The following is a 20,011-nucleotide window of genomic DNA, read 5'->3' as shown; positions in this document are numbered from 1 at the left end:
CCAACATTTTTTTCTAATAGTTTGAACTCTCACATTTAAGTCTTTAATCAACTTTGATATGATTTTTGTGTATGGCGGAAGATAGGGGTCTAGCTTCAATTTTCTGAAAGTACTTAACCTGGTTTTTCCAACACCACTTATGGAAAAGACTCTCCTTTCCCCTGTGTATGTTCTTGTCATCTATGTCAAAGATAAATTTGTCATAAAGATGTGGATTTATTTCTGGGTTCTTTATTTTGTTCCAGTGGGCTGTGTGTCTGTTTTTATGTCATTACCATACTGTTTGGTTACTGGAGTTTTGCAGTAAATTTTGAAGTCATGCAGTGTGATGCCTCCAACTATATTATTTTTGTTCAGGATTGCTTTGGCTATTTGGAGTCTTGGTAGTTCCCTATAAATACTAGAATTTTTTTCTATTTCTATGAAGAACATCATTAATATTTTGATAGAGATCAAATCTGTAAATTGTAAAAGCACAAAACAATGCTTTGTGTGACTTTATCATTTTAACAATATTAACTCTTCTAATCCTCGAGCAAAGAATATCTGTCCACTTTTTGTGTCTTACTCTACTACTTTTTTCATCAGAGTTTTATAGTTTTCCATCTATAAATCTTTCACTTCTTTGATTGCTAGGTATTTTATATTTTTAATAGATACTTTAAGTGGGATTATTTTCTTGAGTTCTTTTTCAGATTGGTTGCTGTCGGTGTACATGAATGCTATTGATTTTTGTATGTTGAATTTGTATCCTGCAACTTTACCGAATCCATTTATCAGTTCCAACAGTTATTTTGATGGAGTCTAGTTTTTTCTAGGTATATGATCACATCATTAGTGAACAAGGCTAATTTGAATTCTTCCTTTACACTTCGTATGTCTTTAATTTTTTCTCTTGCCTAATTGCTCTGAACTTCCAGTATTATGCTGAATAATAGTAGTAAAAGTGGTCACCCTTGTCTTGTTTCCATCCTTAGTGGTAAAGCCTTAAATTTTTCCACATTCGATATGATATTAGCTACAGATTTGCCACAGATGGTTTTCATTACTTTGAGGTATATTCCTTCTATACCGATTTTAACATGGGTTTTCATCATGATGTTGAATTTTATCATATTCTTTGTTAGCATGTATTGAATTGATTGTATAATTTTTGTTCTAGATTCCGCTAATGTGATGTATCATGATTATTGATTTGTGTATATTGAACCATACTTGCATCCCTGGGATGAATAATGATGAATGATCTTTTTAATGTGTTGTTGAATTTTTTTGAAGATATTTGTATCCGTGTTCTTTCGTTTTGGGGCTGTAATTTCATTTGTTGTTGTTGTTGTGTACTTGTCTGCTTTCGGTATCAGGGAAGGCTGGCCTCATAAAATGAGTTTGAAGTATTCCCTCATCTTCAATTTTTTTTTTTTAAAGAGTTTCAGTAGGATTGGTATGAGTTCTTCTATAAATGTTTAGTAGAATTAGACAATGAATACATCATGTCCTGCACTTGTCTTTGATGGGAGACTTTTTATTACAGCTTCAATTTCACTATTTGTTGATTTGTTAAGGTTTTGTATTTCTTCATGGTTCAATTGTGGTAGATTGTATGTGCTCAGGAATTTATCCATTTCTTCTAGGTTTTTGGACTTGTTGGAGTACAGTTGTTCCTAACAGTCTTTAATTATTCTTTATATTTCTGAGGTCTCAGTTGTTATGTCTCCTTGTTTGTGAGTTTTATATTTATTTGAGTTTTCTCTCTTTGTCTAGCTAAAGATTTGTTGATTTGTTTATCTTAAAAAAATTTATTTTGTTTATTGTATTTTTTAGTCTATTTCTCTTCTACTCTGATCTCTATTACTTATTTCTTTTTGCTAATTTTGGGTTTAGTTCTTGTTTGTATAGTTACTTCAGGTACATAGTTACGTTGTTTAAAGTCCCATTTTGTTGATATAGTAATTATTGGTCCAAACTTCCCTGCTTTTTCTGTATCCCATTGATTGTGGTATGTTGTATTTCCATATGCTTTTGCTTTGAAAAACGTTTAAATTTCCTTTCCTTTTCAATTTTTTCATCAACACCTTTGGTCATTCATGAGTAGGTTGTCTAATTTCCATGTGTTTGTACATTTTCTGATACCCTTGTCATTTATTTCTGGTTTTATTCCTTTGTGGTCAGAAAAGATATTTGATATGATTTCTGTTCTTTTGCATTTGTTCGTACTTGTTTTGTGGCCTAAGATATGTCATATTCTAGAGAATTTTCCATGTGCTGATGGAAAGAATGTATATTCTGCAACAGTTAAGTGAAATATTCTATAAATGTCAGTTAGACCTATTAGATCTAGTATGTAGTTTCACTCTGCTGTTTTATTGTTGATTTTCTGTCTGGATGATCGGTCAATTTATATTGGGGTGTTAGAGTTCCCTACTATTATTATACAGAAGTCTCTCTCTCTCTCCCTTTAGATCTACTAATGCTTGCTTTATTTACGTGAGAGCTCTAGTGTTAGGTGTATAGAAATTTATTATTTTCATCATCATCATCATAGGTTCTTATTGAGTGAATCCCTTTATCTGTACATAGTGACATTCTCTGTCTTTTTTTTTTTATATAGTCTGTGCTACCTGATACAAGGATAGCTATACCTGCTCATTTTTTGTTTTCACTTGCATAGAGTATCTTTTTCCACCCCTTTACTTTCTGTCTGTGTGTGTCTTTAGAGGTGAAGTGTTTCTAGAAGGCAGCATATACTTTAGTCTTGTTTCTTATCTATTCACTCTATGCTCTGTAACTGGAAAGATGAGACCTTTTATGTTCATTGTTATTATTGATAAGAACTTAGTACTGCCATTTTGTTGCTTGTTCTGTGGTTGTTTTAAGAATCTTCTCATCCTTTCTCTTTTCTTACTGTCTTCCTTCATGCTTTGATTATCTCTGGTATAAGTTTTAATTTGTTGCTCTTTATTTTTAGTGAATCTAATCTAGTTACCATGAGGCTTATAAAACATTTTGTAGGTATTATTTTAAAGGGAGATGACAGCTTATCCTAGATCACAAATGAGATAATAAAAACAAACCCACACGTTCTATACTTTAACTTCATCCCTTCCATATTTTGACTTTTAGTTGTCTTGTTACATATTTTTATATTACCTATCTTTTAACAAGTTGCTATAGCTGTTGTTGTGTTTAGTACATTTGGTTTTGGAGTTTCATACTAGAGTTTTAAAAGAATCTCACACCACAAATACAGTTAATAGAGAATTCTGGGTTCACATAATTTTACCAGTGAGTGTTATACCATAAAAAGTTTTCCTTTTGCACGTCAGTGTTTTTTCTTTCAAATTGAACAACAACCTTAGCATTTATTGCAAGGCTGGTGCTAGTCTAGTGGTGATTTCTCTCAGCTTTTGCTTGTCTGTGAAAGAATTTATCTCTCCTTCCTACTTGAATGATAATGATGCTGCTTACAGTATTCTTCAATGACTTCTTTTTTCTTCTTTGAGCATTTTAAAAATGTCATTCTACCCCTCCTGACATGTTTTATTTTCATTAAGAAGTCTGTTGCAAGATAAATTAGAGTACCTTCATATGTTATTTGTTCCTTTTCTCTTGCTGCTTTTAAGATCCTCTCTTTAATTTTGTCCTTTGAGAGTTTGATATTTTATATCTTGGTATAATTTTATTTAGGTTGACTGTGTTTAGCATTTTAAGACTTCTCATGCCTGAATATTTATATCCATCTCAAGTTTTGCATAGTTTTCTGTTATTATTTCTTTGAATCAGCTACCCCATGGTCTTGCTCAGATCCCTCCCGAGTACAATAATTTTTAAATTTCGTACTTTCAGGTAATTTTCTGTATCTTGTAGGTGGTCTCAATTTTTTTTTTCATTGTTTTTCTGACTCTGTATTTTCAAATAGTTGATCTTTGGGCTCACTCATTCTTTTCTCTGCTTAGTTCATTCTGTTGCTGAGCACCTCTTTTTCTTCAGTTCAGCAAATATATTTCTCACTTCCAAAATGTGTTTGCTTGTTTTATTATTTCAATGTCTGTTAAATTTCTCTGATAAAGTTCAGAACTGATTTTCTGTTTTATCCTCGAGATCACTGAGTTTTCTTGAAACTACTATTTTGACATCTTTGATAATTCACAAACCACTATTTTGTTAGAGTCAGTCACTGGATTTTTGCTTTGTCCTTTTGAAGATTTCATAGTTCTCTGTTTGTTGTTCCTCTGTGTCTTTGCATTGAAGATAAGATATTTATTCCAGTTTTCTTTGTATAACTTGTTTATGTTTTTATTGAATATATTTGCTTAGTGAATCTTTACCTTTAGGTCATTGCTTCTTTTTCAGCTTGGTGTGACATCTTAATCCCAGGTTCACATCAGCTCTAGCAAATGGTCAGAGTGCTGCGCATTCTCAGTGAGAGAGATCTCAAGGGAATTGTCCTGACAGTGTGGAAGGGTCATGCCTAGGAGAACTGAAGAATGTATCCCTGTTGACTTAAATTTGTGACCTGGCATCTCCTTCGCTGAGTTGCAGAGCAGAATTTCCAAAGCTGAGGAGGGTAGTCCTAATGCCCCCATTGTCTCTGTCTGTCCTGGAATATTTCACCCTTCAGGCAGTTATGATGCTTTCCATGGGTTAAAGCAAGGACAGGTCTCCTGTTTGGGTACCCGAGAAGGTAGGGTAGTTGATTAACCATCTCTATTGTTTCACTTTTTCCTGTGTTGAAACGGTGAACTACAGGGAGATTTTCTATACACATGGTGCTGGGAACAATGGGAGGGAGGGGCATTGTGCATGTGGAAGTATGAATTTCCTGACATGTTTGGAGTTCTACTTCTCTGTGGCTCTGAGGACTATCTCATTCTCATACATGAGCTCTGGGTTGTTGCTGGCATAAATTTCAGGGCTGTATATTTGTTTTTGGTTTTCTGTGGTGTCGTTTTGGAACCAAAAGTCCTACCTGTGATTTTTATTAGAAATAAAGCTACATTAAGTACTCTGGTTGCATACAAGTTGCTTAAAATGAGAATATAACTTAATGTGCAGACCGTAATTCTCATACATGTGTATTTTACTCTTTAGGGCATTTATTTCTACAGTATATAATTTATTTTGAATTTTTATTGGATATAGCCAATGACAATTTCGTAAAGGGTTTTTTTAGTAATCACACATTTGAAAAATTACCTCACTTTGGAGCGAAAACCTGATTGGCTATAATATGTGAAGAGTAGGGATGATGCCATGTGCTGGTCAGTAGAACCCTGGTATCAGGTCTTTGCAAGCCAATTCTCAAGACCTGAGCAGGGTATTAAGAACCATAACAGACAAGTAGAAAATGACTCTGTCAGTGATTATCATTGACAAAACCTACAAATATTATGGATAAAGGCAATTTACTACTGAGAAGAAAATATGACAGATGTACTGGCTGGAAGAGAATCTGATAAAGGGAAGGCTTATCAAGAGCAGCAAATAAAACTGACAGGCCTTTTCCCAAGATGCTCTTCACCCTCAATGCTTGCAGCCTCTACTAATTACATCTTTACAAGTATTAGTCAGTGAATTTAAAACTTTACAGATTTTCAACGAGTATCTACTGACAGTTTTAGCATTTCTATAGAAATTAATGTTCATTGAGAATTCTGATTCTTAGGGTGAGAAATAAGTAAAACACATCCAGTGTCTTAATATCACTGATAATGTCTTTATGCAAAATATTATTTACCATTTCCAGGTACACCCAAATGTTATTCATTGCAACACAAAGCAATAGGTATTTAACACTAGGGGAAATAATGCAATGAGAAAATGGATATTTAGTATGGTTTACAATTTACTGGTATTGAATATTAAGTAAAAGATGTCATATTAAATATAATTAATAATTAATAAGACATGCTATAAACAAATGCTTTTTAGAATTATCTCTTACCACATTGTAAAGTGTGCTATGTATTATACCTTGTGTGACAATATTCTTTATCACTTACTGGCTCTGTTTTGTTGTTAAATATCTAAATTCTAAAAATATTTTTAATCTTTAGGTGATGAGCCTATGCCAAAGTAAATGACACAGAAGTTGATACGGAGTGTAGCACTATAAAGGCAGCCAGGTTTAATAGAAGATTGATCACTTTAGACTATCTTATTAACATAGGAATCACATGAAGTAATCTCAAATTTTAGGACATCATCTTTGGATAAATAAGATCAGTATTATGTTAGGAGCCATTTCCTTGTAAAGCAATTTTCTTGAGATTCTTTATATGATTTCTGTAACAGTAATCCTGAAATATTTGCAATCAATCACTCACTTTCCATTTAAAATAGCATTTTTATAAATGGGGGTTATATGCCTTTCAAAATGACAGAAATATAATTTAGGTATCCTGCCAGCAAGTGACAGAAGTATGTGAAAATCATAGAGTCTATGAGGCTATAAACATATTTAAATAAATTATTAAAAATCAGCGCATTTTCCTACCTCTTAAAATTAAAAATTGCTCTCCGTGAAAGCAGCCAACCAAATTAAACATTAAAGTACCATTAAAACATATTTCTGGAACACACTTTAAGCAGATAAATGCCTGGGTACATTTCTCATGATCTCTTAGCTGACATCAATCATAAATATTTTAATGTAACTCTGACTTTATATACAAATTCACCCCAATCCAATTTTTTTGAAAAAGAATAGGAACTTAATTGAAAATAACTATAAAAACACAAAAATAGCATGAAGGCATCTTTAATAACCCTTCTGTCTGTCTCTGGGCCTCCAAGAGCCATTTAGCTCTTGCTATAAGGCTTATTTCTGCATGTCATTGTATTTAAGGAGTAAAACACCCTCCAATTTTAAGAACATGCAAGAATAATGTAATGTTTGTACTGAAATTCTCAGTGAGACAAAGTAGATAAGCACATCACCGACCATCACTGTAGCACAACTTTTCAAAATGCAATGAAACATCTTCCTCTTTCCCTACATCTCCTAACACAGCAGCGGTGGCCACCACTCCCCTCTCCCCTGCTCCATTTCTCCAGATCCCCAGAGAAAAGGTTTACATATTCTCCCAGTAAAATACAGGAGACTTTATATTCAAACTGCAACAATACCTTGCTGCAAATGCCACTCTGCATAATTTCATTTGGAGTGAAATGACTGAGCACAGAATGAAAACAATAAATTCTGAGCCGGGTAGTTCAAGTTAAAGGGGAATATTCATGTAGCACTGTAGGGGTTTGGGGGAGAGCATAGATGAATTGAGGTCAAAGCAATTTCACCAAAATATTCTTACACACATAGTTGCCTTTATTCAAATACAATTAAACATTGAAAAATAAATGAAAGCAAAACATATATGCAAATATTCAAGTAAAATATTTAATTAAAAACACATAGTGGGCAGGTGGCAGAGGAAGAGTACATTCAGAAGGTTAGGCAAAAGCTGATGATTAAAGAGGGTATTAATAGCCCATGGCTTAGTGGTTAGGGTGCTGGCCACATGTACCGTGGTAAGTTTGAACCCAGCCCAAGTCTACTAAACAACAATGACAAATAAAATAAAATAAAATAGCCAGGCATTGTAGCAGGTGCCTGTAGTCCCAGCTATTTGGAAGGCTGAGGCAAGAGAATCACTTAAGCCCAGGAGTTGATGTTGCTGTGAGCTGTGATGCCATAGTACTCTACCGAGGGCAACACAGTGAGACACTGTCTCAAAATAAATAAAATGAAATAAAGAGGGTATTAGCTACACAACAAGAGATTAAATGACAGACAACAAGACATATAAATATGCTTTTAAAACTAAGGATAAAGACTACAACAAAAAGCTTGGTGTGGTGGTTCACACCTGTAATTTCAGAAATTTGGGAGGCCAATATGGGAGGATCACTTGAGGCCAGGAGTTCAAGACCAGCCTGGGCAACATAGCAAGCCCCATCTCTATAAAAAGTTAAGAAAAAAAAAAAAACAAACAAAAAACCATTAATCTGGCATGATGGCTCACACCATTAGTCCCAGCTACTCAGAAAGCTGAGGCAGGAGAATTATTGAGCCCAGGAGTTAAGGCTGCAGTGAGTTATGATCATGCCACTGCACTCCAGCCTGAGTAACAGTGGGAGACCTTGTCTCTGATAACAATAACTAATGTAGGACTTACCTTGCTGAAAATCAAGTGAGTAGAGGAGAAGACAAATTTAAGAAAACTTACACAAAATGCAGATTAAAGCAATTAGAAGTGGTTAGAACACACATCCAATATAGGGAGTCAGAAAGAATAATTTATACTTCATAAAATTAAAGCTTTGATTTTAAGATTTTAGAAGGACAAAGCAAGTTACCTAGAGAAGAAAGTAACCAAACAGGACTTGGATTTTTTTCTTAGCAACTTTAGGCAGCAGAAGTCAGTATAGTGACAACCAAATTTTCAGGCGTCAAGAGGATGTGATTCCAGAACAAAATTCTAATTTGGCTGTTTAGTCATAGTTGCAATAAGACACTTTAATATATGGAACAGCTCAGAATATACAGTATCATTATGGTTGTATAGATAAATTACCTCATAGCACAGCTGAAAGATAAATCAACTCATTGGTGAATTTAAAACAACAAAACTGCCGATGGGAAACATGCAGCCTGGTAGAAGCATGGGACTCATTTAAAAATAAAATAAAATATGATAGCAGAGTGAATTACTTTAAATCATGTCAACAAAAATAGGTATGCAAGTGAGAGCAAAAAGTAACCTAACTTTCTTTTCTCACCAAAACAAAACTGAATATCAGAAAAACTTGCATCATAAGTATAACAGGTTAATATCCAAGTAACCAAAAAGTTCTTAGAAATTCATAAGAAAGAAGCAATCAATCGAGGATTTAGAAAAACAAATCCAATCTAATGAATAAACAGAGAAATTCACTAGGTGGCAATTTTTATTAGATTAATTAGATGTTAAAATGATGGGCAAAATCCAGAGTACAATTGTAGTAGGGAGAACCGTTTCCTTTGCATGCAGTGTTGATGAAAGACTTATTTGGCACTGCCTTTTTGGAGGGAAGTTTAGCAACATATTCCAGCATGTCAAATACAAACCAATAATCATAATTTTAAGAACTTGTTGCAAAGTATGATTGAAGTTTGGGAAGGTTTTGATTAATTATTTCATTTTACTCTAGGTTCTTAACCAGTGGAGGACATTGAACCCCATTTGGGAATGTATATTCCTGATATACAGGGTGCCCCAAAGATCACCATTAGGAAATATTAGAAATTTTAGTGAAACGTACCTTTATTTACAGAATATCCATTACAAAACTTGATGAAATCGTTACAAAATATTCTCTATGTTAGCCAGGTCTTTGGTCATTGAGGAGTTTTCTGTTTATTTAATATAGGCCAACTTACCAGTCTTTTCTTTATGCTTTGTATTTTGTGTGTCGTGTTTAAGAAATTTTGGCTTACCTAAGTGTCAGTAATATATTTCTCTATTAAGAGTTTGTAATGTTTTCTATTGACCTTTAGTTGTTTAATCTACTTGTATTTTATTTTATTGTGTTTGGCGAGATAGAATTTTATTTTCCATATGAATAACCAGTTCTTCCCATACTATTTTTGAACAGTTCATACTCTTTGCTGATTTGAAATGCTGCCTCTGTCATCCCCAAAGCTGCCATACATACTGGGTCTGCTTCTGGGTTTTCTACGTGTCCTATTTGCTTTCTTATTTCATAACAATACCACAATTTTTGTTATTGTAGAAGTTTTCTTACTGAATTTCACTGAAAACTAAACAATGCCATATATTAAACATTGAAAAGTAAATCTTGTGAAATGATAAATGCCTGATTAGTAGAGTATACCCCACCACCACCAGGGTTTCCATTTATACACATATCTGCATATACCAGTTTAGTTGTACACTTAATAGAATTATCAAAATATATACCAACATGCAATATAAAAAAACTGATCATATTGACTTAAAAAATAACAAAAATACACAAATACACATGCATATATATACGTAATATATCATATCACTGGAAATCCATTGATAGCTTGGCTTCAAAGTTGGTTGAGTCAAGGCCTAAATTGTATCATCAAAAAATGAGACTTCGCCAGGCAGCGTGGCTCACACCTGTAATCCTAGCACTCTGGAAGGCCAAGGCAGGTGAATTGCTGGAGCTAAGGAGTTTAAGACCAGCCTGAGCAAGAGTTTCTACTAAAAATGGAAAAACTAGCCAGGCATAGTGGTGCATGCCTGTGGTCCCATCCCAGCTACTTGGGAGGCTCAGGCAAGAAGATTGCTCAAGCCGAAGAGTTTGAGGTTGCTGTGAGCTATGATGACACTAAGTCACTCTACCCAGGTGACAGAGTGAGACCATTGCCGCAAAAAGAGCAAGAAAGAAATGAGGCTTAATTTTAGAAATTATTTTTCTTACAGTTACAAGATGGCTGTCAGTAGCTGTCAAAGCTACTTACTCTTTTTTAGTTTTGTTCAACAGAAGAAAAGGAACATCTTCCTCTGTTACGAATTATTTAGAAAACTTTAAGAGAGCGCTCGCCATAGAACAATAATTATTACAGAGAAATTCCATTCACTGAATGGCTTTATAAGGCATGTGGGAGAGGCTTAGAATAATTGGAACTCACTTTGGGGTTTAAGGTCTATCTTGACGAGTTAGTTAAACACGTATCCCCAAACTTGTTTTGCTTAAGCCTGTTGTATTTATCACTCTGATTTTATCATTTATTCCACTATTATGGATAATAAAGACCTCCTTTTATGAAGATGGCAAGCATAAAGTTGTCATACTTCTCCCCTCTGAATTTACATAAAAGCAACAATGAAATAACATTCCATCTTTGTTAACAGCAGAATGTTGGAAGCCCAAACCACAAAATACAAAGATGATTGCCACAATTGTTTTAGATCAACCGAAAGCACAGGGGAAAGTGTAAGGAAAGACTCACATAGTTAGAGAGCATGGAATGAGCCAAAAAATAGATTTATTCTTCCAGAAGGAGAAAATGTTTAAGTGCCATTTCAAGAACTCTTGTTTGCAATATTAGGACCAGGGTGAGCAAGCTTGGAACAAATACTTTCTGTATCATGGTAAATAGACTGTTCATGTGATGGTAGAGAATGTCTAGCCATACTTTCTTTTTCCCTATAGTTAAAAAAAAAAAAAAGGAAATGCTAGAGTAATTGATGTAAAGTTACTATGTACTCTTACAGAAAATGCCTGCTGGTTTGTAACTGGACTGTGTCTCCACCTCATTCAAAGATAATTAATAAACGAAGAACATGCACTCAAAGACATTGCAAGAAAATAAGATCAGAGGAATTGGGAAAAAGAAATAGCAGCTAAAACACAGCAAGAAGATATAATTACATGTAGAAAAAATTTATATGATCAAATATTTTATCATGAATTTAGAAAAACTCGTGAAGCAATCACAGGACCCTTTTGAAGACATAAAAACTCAAGGAAGAGATAATAAGAAATAAAGGGGGATAAAATATAAAAAAAGAGAGAGAGAGAGAGGGAGAGAGTGGAAGAGGAAAGATCTTGTAGAAGTTGAGGTGAGATTTACATTTTCCTTTATGTGCAAGGAAAGAAATAACCGCTGAAAAGACACTAACGGACATAAAAGACAGTGATGAGACATGGATCCCAAATAAAAAGGAAAAAATTTCTAAAAATTCAAGATTAAAAAGAAAAAACAGAAAAATCATAGCTTTAGACCAAAATGAATGAAATATACATGATTGGAATTTTTTAACAAAGAAAATAGAACAGAATATTTAAAAATCTAATTCCAGAACATTTTCAGAAATAGAAGAAAATTGTATGAATGAAGAGAGGCATTGAATTTCAGAGGAAAAAACTTCTAGTAAAGTTACTAGAGAGAAGGAAGAGAGGAGGATGAAGAAGGAGACGTAGGAAATCAAGGGGGCGAGGAGGAAGCGGGGTAAAGAGTTTGCCCTCTCACTCTCTGGCTGTTTCTCTTTTGAATGTTGTTTTGGTCTTAGGAATTTCTATATAACTGGATATTTTCAAATTATGGGTATTACATAAGTTTCATTCAAGAAGAACACTGGTTTTCAAAATTTGAGGAACTATTGCATATCTAACCTGATTGATGGTCTGGATTTTCCTATTTTGTTACAGAAAATTGGGAACATTTTTGAATTACAAACGTCTTCAAACCCGCTTAAAGGATGCCATTCTACTAGACTATTATGTATCCGGATTTTTGTGGGCTAGAGGAATGGATTTTTCTATTATTCAATACTCAAAATTCATGACTTTACTAAATATGTTACTTCATAATCTCAAAAGTAAGTACCTTATATTTGCTCTTTTTTAAGAAAAGGAAACTTAGTCTCTATCTAAATTAAGGGTTTTTAAGTAGAAGTTCCTTATTTTTTTGTATTCTTTCATGGAAAAGTATGGGATTTTTTTTCTGATTATAGTAAGATATATGTCATATTATCACTGAGTTCTACGTGTAAAACCACGTGTAATATTTAACAAGGTATTAGGTATTACTAAGTTCTCTTAGTAATCAATTTGTCAAAGATAGGCTAATTCCACTTGAAAACTGTCTCAGTGCCATCCACCCTTCAAACATTTAGGGATTCTGTGATGTTCTTGCCATTTTTCTGTAAATATAAAACTACACTAAAATTAAATTTATGAGTAGGTATTAGTCTATCCCTGGAATGGAATACCATGCAGCTATAAAAAAGGAAAGAACAAGGATGCTTTCTATGTATTGTATGGGAGAATAAGTGTTATTATTGAGTAAAGCAAGGTGCCTTGGTTTATAAAAGAAACAAAAGAAGAAGTTGTATATTTTTATTTGTATATACACAAAGAAACACTGGAAGGATGCAGGAAAAAAACAATAATCCAAATTACTTATGAGGAGGATAGTGAGTGCTGGGCCTGTGGGCAACAGGGGTGGAGGAAGTCTTTTCACAACACAGCAGCACCTCTGCAGGTGATCACCTCCCTGCACTGACCACCTCCTTAAGTTGACCTCATTCTCACAGAACCAGACATCTGGTCTAGTCCCTTATGTTGACCACCTCCATATGTTGACCAGTCTGTTACAGTCTCGGCTTGTCAGCTTACAGAGGTTCCACTGTATTCCTTCGTATATGTATATTTTGAAACAGGAATATATCACCTATGCCAAAATTAAATTTTAAAGGAGACTGTATAACATCGATATTCCTAAGCTTTGTAACCTCTGAGCTGCATATCCATAAACCAGAAATAAAATAAAGTAAAAGTCTTCCTGGATCTCACATACCAAATCTGAGAAGTGGTTTCCATTTTTAACTTTTTCCGTAAGTTATAACTGACTCGAGAATATTTCCTCTCGGTGACGGTTTATGTTGTTGATATCAGTGCAAAAGTGAATTTCTATGACTTGAATAGGATCGATCCAGCTACTCATAAACCAGGAGAGAGTGAAAATACATCTGTAGAACTTTAACCAGAAAAGAAAGCAAGAGAGCCGGTTTCTCCTTCTGGCCAGAAAAGAAACCCCCACGCCCTCCAACCTTTAAACTTAACAAGGTTACAGTCATCATTAGGAAAGAATGAAATTTAAAGTCAGGTGTGCCAAGGAAGGAAGTAAAATTTGTCTTCACGTAAACTAAATGGTAGTGAGCGCTGCGGGCACAGTCATCACTCCCATTCAGCAACATCTGAATGGCAAGAGCCCTGAAGTGCGCACTGCGGGCTGGCTGCGGCGTGGACCATCTAGCGCCAGAGCTGAATGTCATGCTAACTGGGTTTCTGATCCGATTCTGGTCTCAAACTTGTGCCACGTTATCTACTGGGCATTCTGCAGTCAGTGCATCATCTAAAATCAAATTGGCTCAACCTAAAAGGTCACGGAGCAGAGAATGTGTAGACACTTAGCAGTATACGTCAGGGAGTCTAGTTACTATTCTAGGAATTGACTGAGGATAAGTTGCAACGTAGAGCATCGGGCTGGCTCTGGGGCCTTTATGCACCTCTGCGTGCCTTGATTGACGCCCCTGTGCATCACATGAATATTAGTAACTATAAAATACTTTTAGTTCCAAATTGTTTCCCCCAACAAATAGAAATTATAAATAACATGTAACATTTATGTAGGATGAACTCGTGCCAGCCACAGTGCCAAATATTTTACAAATATTTGCTGATTTAATTCACACACTGCCTTATGAAAGAAATAAATGTTTCCGAGGGGTTAAATAACTTTTTAGGGGTCAACCCTAGTGAGAGCCCATTTTCCTCTTAACTACTATATCAAAGGTGTCTGCCTTGAGGCTGAATTCTACAAAGCACGTGGAATGTACTGGTATATGTTATCTTTTCACGTCACCAGGGTTTCATATATGTTTCTTAATTGATCCTCACAGCAGCACTGTAATTTTGAAAATAGGTATTACAGCATTTTCATTTTATAGGTAAAGAAAATGAGACTCAGGTTGCCTGGCTAGTAAATGTCAGCTATGAGGTATCATCCTAAGTTTTCCAATTAATTATAATTCCAGTGTGTTCTTTCATTACTCTAAATTTTCAAGAATAAATTTCATTTCTAATAGCCTTTACTATTTAAGTGGTTTAATCTTTCATATTTTAATCACATCACTAAATGTGATTTTTGAAAGAGCAAATATTTCAGTTAGATAAATGAAATGATAACCTCCCTAATTTTTAAAGCAATTATCTATAAAAAGACATTAGACATAAAAAAAAAACCCCACCATTTTGGAGTCAGTTATTTTTCAGCATAAGGAAATAGTCATAGAAATGTATTTTTGTGTTTGATAAGTATAATTTCATCTAGAATTATAATCAATTGTCTAAGAATTATTTTTTTCTCTGCATCTCTAATTAATATCATTTTACTAGTAAAATGATTCAAATGTTTAATTCACTTATGAATTGCTTTTATCCAACAGATTTTTCATTTCTGAAGTTACTTCCATTATTTTCAAAAGAAGTTTATTGTGGAAAAAGAAATGTATAATGATAATTGAATTCCACTTAGAATGACATAGGAAAACCTAGTTATCTAGCAATAATTCAGGGTATCTGACATACATAAATGATGATCTGAAGAGAGGCTATGAAAAATGGACCAATTGTAATTCATTAAACCTGATTTTAATTGTTATATAGTTTTATGCTTCTTTCTAAATTCTCTAAGTAGGAAAGAATCTAGACTAAACAAATTACAAATTAATGTGTATGATATCTTCCTAACATTTTAATGTACTTTACTATCATTTTATTAGTAATCCTAGTGTTTGGGGTGCAGTAATTACATCCAAATGAGAAAGAGTAGCTGTGTAATCAGTCCAGAAGTGAGTGGCCCAGTGATCACATTATATTCTCAAAACTTTCCATCACCACCCGTGCCACCAAATCAACCCATTACAAACAAGAAGTAGAAACTTTACTGGTGGTTTCTACGAGAGAAAGATTTGGTTAGTGGAGTCCACATAGGGCAGCAAAATGCACTCCTGAACAGACCCACACCTGGGCCCCTAGCTGACATTCAGCTCTCCCAAGCCACCAGGCCAGTCTCATCTTCTCCATATCCAGGCTCTTTGGTCTTATGTCCACCCGCACATCGCTCGTCAGGGACAGCAAAGGCCATTATGCCGCTCCATTTACCTGACTCCTTCTTTCAGGGGAGGGGCAAGGATCGCATGTGTGGATTGTAAATAATATTTTGCCTTCCACAAATAACACAGAGCATAATAAAACCAAATAAGAGAAGAGGATGGAAGTTTTTATTTTTATTACTAAAAGTTACGTCTAAGGTTTCTGACAGTTGTCTACCACTTTATTCCCTGGACACATACCACAGAAGAGAGTTTTGGGTGTTTCCATTTGCTCATAGCTTTGCAGCTGAAAGAGCGTAGACCTGGAATCACCAAGTCGCTTGCCACTGTGCTTTTATCCTGCTCTCACCAGCACCACTGGCCATACATTTGAGAAACAGCTTACATCAGGTAGAAGTCTGTAGCTGTGGAAAAGAATAAAGTATCCTGATGTTTTACATAAACATCCATAGTTCTGGCTTTTAATGAAAACTTTCAGACCCATATTTCCACTTGGTGATAATTGGCTGAAGCCTACTGTTGATTGACACCCCCCCCACTCCTTTACATTTCCAGCTCTGAGTTCAGCCAACCTATTTGCCATTTACATTTACGCTTTTATTATAAGATTATTTTTTTAAAAAACCTCCTTTTAATTTTAAAGTGATCTTTACATAGATTTTGAGTTTTATATATATTTTTTGCATCTTAAAGTAGAAACAAACTCTGCAGACGATTGTGTGGCATTACACTGATTTCAGTTGTTAGATTTATCAACTTGCTATTCTTTTATACAAAATAATTTGTTAAGAAGAAGAAACAAGTAGATTTTAAACATTTATTTCCACCAATCCAAACAAGGTAAATTTGAGCACAGTAAGGACATCTTGGATTATCTTGTTCTGAAAACGTGTATCAAAATAACACTTAAGATTTCCCTGGATTTTTTTTTTTTTTTTCAGCACTACACATGTCCTTGGAGGATAGCATCAAATGGCTTGGAGAAGTTATGGCTGAACTCGGACCGAATCATTTGCAAAAATGTGATGACTGGAATATCTTTGATATAAAACAAGCCAATGCTATTATTGATTACTTAAAAATCAGGTACGAATTCTTTCAGTAGCATTTGTTTTTCATTTTGTATACTTGGGAAAAGGTCTATTAAATAAAAAGTAATTCCCTTTTTAATAAATCCACATGTTGACAGAATTTATGTCAGGATTAACCTAACCCAATATTAGACAATTAAATCTTCTTTGAATTAGATATTCAGATATTTTATCCATTAAGTAAAAGTCAAGATATTGGACATTTGAGCTAAATTTGCATTCTTAAAAAAGTTTTGTGTTTGGTAGGTATAATTTCATCCAGAATGATACAAAGTTATCCAAGAATTGCTTTTTTCTCTGTATCTTCCATTATTAAAGGACTGATCCAGATTAGCCAGGTTAAGATACAATAAACTCTTTATTTTAGGTAGTAGTTGATCTTTTCAGTTACCTAATTTTACATTTTAAGAGGCAATGTTGACTTCCATTTAAATGTTTTTTTTTAAATACTTTGTTTTAGAAACTGAAGAAATTTATGAACATACTTCCTCAAATTTATTATGTGTCCTGAAATGTTTTGTAGTATTGACCAATTAAACTCATTAAGCCTTTTCTTTGTGCTAAAAAATGCTGGTAGATGGAGGGGAAGTATTTTTATGGAAGTGATTCTTCACTGCTGAACTTAAGAAATCTGTCCGTTTACATAATCTGTTACAAAGTCTGCAACAGAGTCGTGTATCTCTCCAAAGGGACATTTTTAGAGGTTGCAAATATTACAACAAGAGGAGGTAAAACTCTTTGGCCTGAATGAAAGCTTCTGCAGAGTAGCTTTACTCCTCCTATGTTATATATTTGAGTGTCTTTCGCTTTTAAAATTTTAAATTCTAAAATAAAGAGCGCTGAATGACGTCCTAGACATGCTCATGATTTTCTCGGCAAGGATCCCAGTCACAGTCTGGAAGCTTTTTAAATATTAGTGTGTTTAATATGATAAAGTTTATATACTGGTTTCTGGCATGAATTAATAATGGCATACGATATAATGTGTTTTTTACATAATAACATTTGATATAATGCGATTTCTTAATACTAAAACATTCCTTGTAATGAATGTCTCTCAATAAAACCACAATCATTTCATATCCATTAGAGTAAGGCAAGGTTCTTGGGGAGGGGGGAGGGAGAAATGGAAGTCCAGGCTTGGCAGAATACCTGGTCTTTCTTTCTTTCTTTTTTATTTTTTAACTGAAAATAAATGTATTTGGGAAAGTTTAAAAGAACTTAGAAGATCAAAAATAACCACAAAATAAGGCAGCTCCCTACCTGGTCTTTCTTTTCATCAGAGTTTGAGAGACACTGGGCAAGAGTAATTCTACTTTGCGTGTTCGTATTAATTACCATTCTTCTTTCTCTTCCCTCCCTACATAAACATGCCGGGTTTCTCTTACAGAGCACATTTAGCTGTGCTCCAAGCCCACAAGGTTTATAATGCACAAGGAGACTGACAGCTAACCATGGCCACAAAGCCCAGGCAGGTGCTGTAAGGAACATTCTAGAAGATAAAGGATGGCAGCTCTTCTCCCTTTCATCTCAGCTCTTTGGGGAAATGTTCATTGACGTATTTGTTGACCCTTTCTTTGAGAAAATGGTTAACTTGGGGGGGATGTCAGTGACGTCAGGGTTAGTCACCCTTAGATCCTAACCAGAGTAACTTCACACATCAAAAATCCCGCATCTTCCTTTGCTGAAAGCAATCAAAATAGTTATATTTAAGAGATTAGTCAAATAAAGTAAATCAGAACTATTTCAGATGCTGTTAAATTTTCGCTCAAAGAAATTATGTATTTAAAATGTCCCTATTATGGAAAAATACAGTATCAGTTAGCAGGATATCTGGAGTTGATACTGAAGTCGTGTAAAGGAAAGTGTGCTTTTCCCCTCATAAGTCCACATGTGGAAGTTCAATGGCAATTAAATCATGCAACATTTTTCATTTTGATGACTACAAAGCAGTTTTATAAATATGAAGGTAACTCAATAATCAAATGTATAAACGTGTTTCAATTTAACCTGGTATTAAGTTTACTCAACCACCGAAAAGCCCTAGTCAGTTTAAGGAGAACAGTTTTTGGAACCTGACCCGTAGCACATGAAACTTAACTGGCAATAAAATTGAAATTCCACTTGATGCTTTTAATATAGTCTGTCATGTGTCTGTGATTTGATAACACTAATGCCAAAATTCCTCCCCCACATTACTATAAGCACTGGCAAATCTGCTTACATGATGTATACATTTGTATATATTATATATTGTATTCAAATATAAATACTACTGCAGCTTTTTAATCTAAAACATCATTTTCATATATATCTGGTCCTACTACACTTATGTCATTGTGGATTCTCCCTAGTCCCTGGGAATTAGGTGACAGTAATATGTGCAGGCATGTACCCAGTATAAGAAAATCAGCCCTTCCTCTCTGGGCACCACAGGCTATGTTCCACTTCCTGGCATGGAGCCAGACGTCTTGACCCATTCCATCTTCCTTCAATTTTGAACTAAGACTAAATGTTTGACAAAATACTCTAGGAGCTTGAGTCAGCCAGAAGTCTAAAGGAAGAGGGACACAATGCACTCTTGCCACTGAAGTGTCACTTTGTTCCTGTGCAAGACCATGTGTAATACTGGAGGGTCGGGCAGGGAAGGAGTCAGTGTCTCCAGACACGCTCTCAACCACCGCATCCAAGTCGGGCATTTTATTTTCATTGTAAGAAGTGAATTTCCCTCTTGGCATGGTACAATCTAATTCCTGTAGGCAATGAAAAGAATCAGACTGAAAGATTGTGAAAGTGCAGGAAGGAAGATTTATGAATTAAGTTCTTTGTGTGACATGAGACAGAGGGAAATGTTACGTTCGTTCACTGAGAGGAAGCCAAGCTATTTCCAAAACAGTCTATAGCCTAAATTTTCTACTCAAAAGTAATTATTTCTACTCAAATTTAATTGCTGCCAGAGAAATATTTTTGACCTTAAAGCTTTCTCTAGGTGTAAGGGAGGGAGAGTTTGAATTTATTTGGCTTCGTGGAATTATCAGACTTCACTAATTTTTGATATATTTTTCTAGCCAACAAATCAAAGTAATGTCAAAAGCTGAGTTACTTTTCTGAATGTTGATGAGTAATTTGAATGTACAATGGTTTTCTTCCCTCCGAAAACTAATACCGTGACTGAGTTTGCACACCCATCACTTTTTAATGGATTGTGTTAGTAGTGAGATCAACTGCTAATATAACTCAGAGAGACCCAGCTGCCTGAGGATT

General features: G+C 34.6%; 1 protein-coding gene across 1 annotated transcript in view; it reads left to right on the top strand.

Annotated features, from left to right (window-relative positions):
• Positions 1-12,192: 12,192 nt before the first annotated feature.
• The window catches only part of CABCOCO1 (ciliary associated calcium binding coiled-coil 1), an 84,090-nt gene continuing 76,271 nt past the window's right edge, over positions 12,193-20,011 (top strand). The window contains exons 1-2 of the mRNA XM_003783634.2: positions 12,193-12,356; positions 16,598-16,742. Of these exons, the coding sequence (XP_003783682.1) occupies positions 12,287-12,356; positions 16,598-16,742 (215 nt within the window). The 5' untranslated portion in view covers positions 12,193-12,286. The remainder of the gene's footprint in view (positions 12,357-16,597; positions 16,743-20,011) is intronic.

Source organism: Otolemur garnettii, unplaced genomic scaffold, assembly GCF_000181295.1.
Source record: "Otolemur garnettii isolate 467f Iridium unplaced genomic scaffold, OtoGar3 scaffold00008, whole genome shotgun sequence".
Classification (NCBI taxonomy): Eukaryota; Metazoa; Chordata; class Mammalia; order Primates; family Galagidae; genus Otolemur; species Otolemur garnettii.
This window is presented reverse-complemented; position numbering and strand designations above follow the sequence as displayed.